General features: G+C 40.7%; 2 protein-coding genes across 2 annotated transcripts; one reads left to right on the forward strand and one right to left on the reverse strand.

The window, feature by feature from the left end:
- Positions 1 to 1,097: 1,097 nt before the first annotated feature.
- On the forward strand, positions 1,098 to 2,684 carry LOC149847578 (BTB/POZ domain-containing protein At1g30440-like). Its single transcript, XM_089994243.1, has one exon. It carries the CDS (start codon positions 1,098 to 1,100, stop codon positions 2,682 to 2,684), a length of 1,587 nt encoding a protein of 528 aa, XP_089850369.1.
- Positions 2,685 to 3,716: 1,032 nt separating this feature from the next.
- LOC149847579 (NADPH-dependent pterin aldehyde reductase-like) lies at positions 3,717 to 7,175 on the reverse strand. Its single transcript, XM_089998463.1, has 6 exons — positions 7,013 to 7,175; positions 6,291 to 6,360; positions 5,019 to 5,212; positions 4,484 to 4,656; positions 3,980 to 4,029; positions 3,717 to 3,878 (listed from the first exon to the last, which is right to left on the reverse strand). Exons 1-6 carry the CDS (start codon positions 7,151 to 7,153, stop codon positions 3,838 to 3,840), a joined length of 669 nt encoding a protein of 222 aa, XP_089854589.1. The 5' UTR covers positions 7,154 to 7,175; the 3' UTR covers positions 3,717 to 3,837.
- Between the last annotated feature and the right edge of the window lie 1,000 nt (positions 7,176 to 8,175).

Here is an 8,175-nt window from a genome sequence, read left to right on the forward strand (position 1 = left end):
GAAAAAAAGATATTCTCAACGACCAAAGGGCCTTGCACGATATTATTTTTCAAATTCTATCGCAGCTAAACTTCCTACTGATGACTTTCGTAGTAAAACACGCAACTAAACAGATCACTACTCTCTCTCTCTCTCTCTCTCTCTCTCTCTCTCTGCAATGGCTTTTCTAGAAGCAGGGAAGCATCAAGGGTAGGCAAAAACAACTTTTCTTTATCCCATCATCAGCACAATCTTCATTAGAAGAGAGACAAATGAAGAAGCTAATTAATCTTGATCTTTTCCTACACATGTTCCTACTTTCTGCAGGGTTTCTACCACCAGTCTCCCACCTGATCTCATCCTTCACGTCCATGGCTCCACTTTTCATCTTCACAAGGTAAGCAGAGAAAAAGAAATCCACACAAACAAACAGAGCCATGTCTCTGTTCTTTTGTATCATGTCTTGCCAATACTTGTACCAACAGTTTTTTTTTTTTTGTGATGACTGAAAACCCTCACCGAGAACCGGGTCACTTGATGAGCCCGCTTCCCTGCAAGGTAAAACTCCAGGTTGAGGACATCAGCCTTACGCCTGCCGAGTCCCAACCGTGATTGTACCAAAAAGAAATTGTACCAACAGCCTCTTGTTTTCATAATATTTCACAAAACCATCATCTCTAACCTTTGATTTCATCTGTCATTAACATCTTCACTAGTTCTCTTTGATCGCACTATAATAGTCGAAAGTGTGCCATAACTTGTTTCCTCATTTAAAACCAAAAGGGTTAGCGTAGTTGGAGCGGGCCTTGGCTGTCAGGCAGGCAGTCTGAGTTCGAATCCCGTAGGCGCTACCCCCTTGCATAAGCCGAAGCCCAGCATAGGTCCTGGGGTGTGAGGGACCTGGCCCTGGCGTTTTATGCTGCTGGGATGGCGACGTTGTCTCCGGACGCAGTTTCCTCAAGCAAAATATGAAAAAAAAAACTTGTTTTCTCAATTGATTTTTTTTTTTTTATAACAAGGAAACCTGTTAAGTTTAAAATCTTAACTAATGTTTCATTCTAATCCCTCTTACTCCTCAAAACGGCCAAATATTTGTCCTTCATATTTTGCAGTTTCCTATGGTATCCAAATCTGGAAAAATTGCAGAGATCCTCTCAGAGACGCCCCATAGTGAAGCTCTTCACCTTTCACTCACAGACATACCTGGAGATGCCCAGACTTTTGAGATGGCAGCAAAATTCTGCTATGGATACAACATAGAGATCACTCCTGCAAACTTCTTGTCCATCTACATCCTTGCTTCTTACCTCCATATGACAGAGCCCGTCTGTCGCAACAACCTCCAGTATAAGACCATCACCTTCTTTAACAACATTGTGCTCCATGACTGGAACAACTGCATCACAGTCCTCAAGAGTTGCCAAGAGAAGGAGAAGATCTCATACGCACAGAAGCCTCTGCTCATCCCTATTGTCCGTGAATGCCTGAGTTCAATTGCCAACAAGGTCTCCGGCAGTCCGTCTCTTCTTGGGCTGCCGCTTGAAAACCCGGCTGCATCACAACTTGCTCAAAGGATCACCAATAGCAGGAGAAGAAGACTATTTGATTCAAACCAAGATCTCATTACACTGGATATCGGATATTATGAGCTTGCAATGTTATCAATCATGGAACATGATGTGCCGCTCGAATATGTTGCCGGATCTTTAGTACGGTATGTCCGAGAGAGAATGCTTACGATCAACAATGAGGAAGGGATTAATACAGGCGTTGTTGTTAATGAAGAAAGCTTGATGCCAGAGATTCTCGAGACTGTGGAGAGTCTAATTCCTCATCAAACAGGCACGATTCCATGCAAGTATCTTGTCGAATTCCTCCGATGGGCTACCGCATTCCAGACATCGGATGAATGCCGCAGAAATCTTGAGAATCGGATTGGGAAACAGCTCGAGGAGGCGGTTCTCGAGGATCTGTTGATACCATCCCGTGGATACACACAACAAACAAAGTATGATATAGAATGCATATCCAGAATTTTCAAGAGCTATAGTGAGAGTTGCCAACAGAATGATGCCCAAACATCGGCAAGAGTTTATGCACTAATTGATGGTTTCCTTCTGGAGGTATCAAAGGATGACAACCTGACTGCTAGGGAGTTGGTCGAGCTCGTGGAGAGCTGCCCCTATGATCCAAGAAGGTGCAATGATGGGTTGTATAGAGCTATTGATACATTCTTCTATGTGCATGGCTACCTAACCGAGACTGAAAGAGAGGGTGTGTGTCAAGTGCTTGACTGCCAGAATTTGACACCAAAGGCATGCGCGCATGCCATGATGAACAAAAAAATGCCAGTTCGGGTGCTCACCAACATTGTCTTTGTAGGCCAGTTGCACTTGAGAGGCACCATTGTTAACAGTGGTGGTGATGGTGATAAGGCACAAGAAAGTAGTGGTCGAAGTGGCAGCAGAAGCAGCAACACTATTGGTGATGGTGATGATCATGGTGATGAGGTGAGCATGGAGATGGAGAAAATGGATATGAAGGTAATGGAGCTAGAGAGGGAGAGTGGTAGGATGAAGAGAGAAATAGAAAGTGCAGGAGAGAGAGTGAAGAGGAGTCTTTGGAGGGAGTTGAAGGCCATATTGGGGTGTGGAAAGAGTTCAAATGTAATCAGTTCTCAAACAAAGAAAGTCCATCCTATTTGACTTTTGTTTCTTCAATATTGATTTAGTTAGTTGATCTTTTGACTGTTACCACTAGCCATATTGGGGTGTGGAAGGAGTTCAAATGTAATCAGTTCTCAAACAAAGAAGGTCCATCCTATTTGACTTTTGTTTCTTCAATATTGATCTAGTTAATTGACCTTTTGACTGTTACCACTAGTGTTAATCGTGGATGGTATGCTGAATTTGACTGGATTTGGTTTGTCCAAGCCTTAATTAATCAACCATGCAATCAAATTTGTGAGCCCTGCAAGGATTATCATTGGTGAGATCCAAATGTATCACCAATACTAGTCGAAAGCCCATAAGCTTATGTTACTCTGGTTTCACCAAGAAAGCAAGGGCAGATGCACCAAATATTCCAAATTTCGTGTTCTTGGCAGTCTTTGGAACAAAAGTTTAAAATCCAAGAAATTTTAGCGCGTTGGTTCCCTTAACAGCATATCTAGATATTTTAGCATTGAAACCGTGCGTGCCAGTGTCTGGATCACGCAAAAAACACCTCCCCAAGTGTCTTAACCTTCATATGAAACCTCAAACCTAACCAAGTTTAGATTCTTGCTTCTTTAGTATATATATATATATATATATATATATATATATATATATATATATATATATATATATATATATATATATATAGAGAGAGAGAGAGAGAGAGAGAGAGAGAGAGAGTTTTCTAACCGGCTCTTCACTTAGCAAGTCATGCATCGGAAAATTTTGAGGCCTCAAAATACCAGCTAAAAGGTTTGTGCAGAATAGAGAAAAACAAGATGGTGATTCATTACATCACGACAAGGCTCATGTGCCTTAGATATGCACAGTGCCTGAGCAGAGCCAATAAAATTAAGATCTCCTGCAGACTCAAGTTCCCATCATGGGCTCATCCAAGATACAGAAACAAGAATGAATTTCGGAAACAAAAGAAGTTTTCTTGTGTTTCTCTTTTCTCAGCCAAGAAACATTTTAGAGTACACATTTCTAAGTCAACAGAGCATATGGAAAAGGATGAAGTGCTTCCAAATGGTAAGAAGTTTCCATTCATATAAGCAGTTGGCAGAGAATGCATGACTAATGGAACAACCAGTTATCTGAGTGCAATCTGGGCTTTTGTAAACCTCTGGATGTGCTAACATTACAGCAGTGAAATGAACTTTTTTCCACACCAAACACAGCCTGAGAACGAAGCAATTTCTTACACAGTAAATGTGAACTGTGTATGGTTACACTCGCCACATATACACAAATTTCCATAAATTACACAGTTAGAGATGCACCATTATCATCGGAAGTCAGCCGAAGTATCAATGAAGCCGCATTAGGGGCCCTGATCACATGAACAAAAAACAAAACTTCTAGTCAGAGACAGAGAGAGGGCCAAATCATATGCACTTTCAGGACTGATAGGAATGGTATTGGCATATCAACCATGAAACAGGCCTGGAAATTTATGGGCATTTCCTGCCAACTTGACCTTCCCAACGGCATGAAAACTTCCTTTATAGATAGCGTTTTTCTGGCTTCAATAATGTCCGCAGAAAAAATCATAAATGACATGAGACAATAAATGCAAAAGGTAGATGATGAAAATAGACTCATTTACAGTTTTAAGCAAGGAGCATTTATTCTACCCATTTGTAAGTTCTGCAAAACTAGAAGATGGATAAGAAGAAACATCAGCTGAACTCCTGTCTCATGGGAATTCTACAATCTCCATTAGATGTGATAAAGACATTGTGAACAAAAAAAGAAAAAGAAAAAAGATTTTAAAGATACATTACCAGGTTTCAGTTGACTGATATAGTTCGGCTGATTCACCAAAGCATGAATGAAGCATTTCTGTGTTTACAGCACCTGGACTAAGTGCAACAATCGCCAAGCCAGGAGGCAATTCCTTTGCCACAGAGCGAGAAAGGCCCTCAATTGCCCATTTTGAAGCACTATAAGGTGCAACCTGGTGAAGGATGCAGATTTTAGAGCTTTAAGTTTAAAAAGATGGAACAATTCAAAATGTCAAATTGCTCACAAGTTCCTATAACATTGACTTATGTGTTTCTACAAGTCTTTTCTGCTTAGAAAATGATTGAAAGAGAACATTTTGAAGCATGCCCAAGTCAGTTTAGTAACCACTTACGCAAACAAATTGCAAGGGTACTTTGGATAACCACCACAAGTCAGCTGAAACAGCGCCGATGGTTCAAGACTCAGGATTAGCCTACTAACACTTTGTTTGGATCATCCCAATACATGGGCTCGCTTTCAGCTAGCCCTCACTATTAATGCTAAGATTAAGTGATTAAATCAGACTAATTTTACCTGTCCAGCAGCTGATCTGCCCCAACCAGATGAAATATTGACGATCACCCCCTGCTTCTTTTCTATCATTGCTGGCAAAAAATGGCGCATTACGTTGGCTGTGCCCTTTACATTTGTATCTATGACATTGTCAAACTCTTCCAAAGGCACTTCCCAGAGTTTATTGTTTTTATTGATGGCACCGGCGTTGTTTACTGGGCAAAATGTGCAATTCAGAAATTTAATGAACATCTTCGAAATGAAAATTAGATATTCAAATGCTTTATATAATGCGCAACATCAATAGTAAACCAGTTCAATGGTGGTCCAAACTTTGAGATTTATGGGTTTATGGCAATTCGGCGATTCATGGTGCTGGAAGAAAAAGTATGGAGAAGTATGAAGGCACAGGAATGACAGAAACCCATTTATCACAATTTCTAAAATGAACAAACAAGATAGTCCACTCCCTATATAGGTTTCCATTACAAGCTGTAACCAAGAGACTCTGCTTCTCTGATTGCTTTATGCTGACACTCCCATGAATTCTTCACATGCTTCTATGTGAAACTGCCAGTCTAAGCATCCCATATGCCACGCCAATGCATGTAACCAGCTCATATACACCAGAATGACTAAAGGTGGCCCCATGGATTCTATGTAGAAAAAATTTCCACTTAATTGAATTTCTTTTCTCTTAATTCGACCTTTCTTTTGTCAAGGTCTCATTCCCTGACTCCTCCTAACGCATCAGTTTTCTTTGTACAAGTGTTGGTCATATTTCTCTTTGTGTGTATAATGTATATGTGTTAAGGTTCTCTGTGGAGACATTTTTAGCTTTTTTCTCTTTTAGATTAGGGTTAATGTAACCGTCATTGTTGTTCATTCACATAATATGGGAATAACTTTTTCATTTGATTCTTTTCATCATTCACAAACTATGTTCACTCTTATAACTAATTCAGTGAAAGCCTAATGAAAACAGTGTTTTTTTCACTCTCCAATGAGTTATTCTTTTGCTTTCCTTTAACATATTCCACAAGCCGAGGGCTCTTTGGAGATGTCATCTTTTGATTCATGCCCTTTGGATGTGTTCTTATGCCATTTAACATGCTTCAAGCCTGTCCATGGTTACACCCTAACTCAAGCACTAGGCTCTAGGCTTAGTGAATAGCGTACCCACATACACAAACTACAAGATAATGCATTCAGGAAATTTCTGCTATAAGGATTTATAAATGGGATGAAATGGTGAAAATCAGCCAACTCAAAAGTATGCAAAGAAGTCCAGACCTATGATATCAGGGACGCCTCTGGTCTCCATGATGCTCTTTGCTACCTCCGCGATAGCACTATCTGATCTCTACAGAAAAGGAAATCTACACTGGTTATCTTACTCATAAACTGAAGTAGCTACGAAACTACGTCAATCTAGTGCAACAGCCAATTGTTTGATCCGAACAAATGCTGCATTCTATAGACAAAAATTAGGATAAAACCATGATTAACGATTTAGCAAAATATTAAGTCGCACGCCATAAAAAAATGTGGTTATTAGATAAACTAAGGTTTTTGTGCATACACTCCCATAATTCGTTCATTTTATGAAATAAAATGCATCAAATCAATTTGGAAAATAGACAAATCAATTATAAACCCAGTCACTACAAAGTCAATCAATTCGGGTGATTCCAGGAAACACTCTGTTTCAATCATTCTGGAATCAAACCAAGATTTCCTTCTTTTTCAGTAAAAGCACTTGAGTGAAAAGATAAGAGCAATCAACCCAAACAATGAATAAATCAATAAGTTCGGACTCTAATGGCTAAAAGAGAAAGTGGGTATCTTCCATTTCCCAAATTTTAAGTTCCAATGTCCCCATTCTTTCAATCTCCTCGGCACCCATTTGCAATCGACTCGTTCAATACACAATAAACCGTTTGTATATCAAAACAAAAGAGAATACAACAAAAAGAGAATGGTGAGACGAAAATGAGAGAGAGAGAGGGACGAACCACGTCGGCGGTGTAGAGGGAATGTTTGGGGGAAGGGTCGAGGGTGGCAAGGTGAGCGGTGAGGGATTTGACGTGCGCCTCCGTCTTGGAGCAACCGGTGACCGTGTGGCCTCTCTTCGCCAATTCCACGGCCAGCGCCATCCCGAGCCCACGCCCAACCCCAGTTATGAACACCAACTTCGACGTCACGCTCATCTCCGACTCCGGCAGAACACCCATCTCTCTCTCTCTCTCTCTCTCTCTCGGGGGAGGAGCCATGTGGCAGTTCAACGTAGGGGTGGACATGGGGCACAGCCCGGCCCGGCCCGACAGGCCCGGCCCATATTGAAGCATGAGCCCGTCCCGACCCAGTTACAATGAGGCTCGGATCGGGTTTGTTGGGCGGGACCTGTGTATTTTGCACTTGAACCTGGCCTCAACTCGACTTTAATCAGGCTTGGGCTGCACTGTGCAGACCGAGTTTGACCTGATTCAGGTCGGGTACCCAAAGCCCGTCGCACATCCCCACCCGATGGTCACTCTTACTTGAGCGTTTAAAACTAGGGATGGTGAATACGTATGTTGCAGGTTTGGGTCAGATATCAGGTGGGTTCGATCCATTTGGTTGGATTATTGGTTCAGTCCTATCCAACCTGCTCCAATGGACAAAACGCTCTGATCCTTTTGTGGAAAAAATCGCCGATATTTTAAAAAAATATCATGATTTTTATGAACTTTCCAAAAGTGAATAATATAATATCGAAAATGACCTGCGTGGACTGCTGACATGGCAGGTCAGAGTGGAAGGTAGTGCTAACTTCACGTTTTGAGTTTGAACGAACCGTACCACATAGTTACCTGGAAACAAAATGGATATGAGAAGCGTGGAAGCAGGGAAGCCAATGTTAAAAAGTAGTATGATTATAATTTTTTAATATAAAAAATGCAATAAGTGAAAGGGAAGTGGGTTGGAAGTAATAATAATGAGAAAAATATTAAAAAAATAAAAGAGAATAAATTTGGAAAAAGAGGAGGAAGCATACTTTTCACTAAAAAAAAAACTTGTTTTTCATATTTTGAAAGCGGGTTTAGCCTTTATGCAAGAAAGCCAAGAAAAAGCTAAATGAGTATTAGTTTTAAGGATTCATTTGGATTCAACTTAGGTCAGTTTATTTGGATTTACT

Source organism: Nuphar pumila, chromosome 2 (genome assembly GCF_984573655.1).
Source record: "Nuphar pumila chromosome 2, dmNupPumi1.hap1.1, whole genome shotgun sequence".
In the NCBI taxonomy this organism is placed as follows: domain Eukaryota; kingdom Viridiplantae; phylum Streptophyta; class Magnoliopsida; order Nymphaeales; family Nymphaeaceae; genus Nuphar; species Nuphar pumila.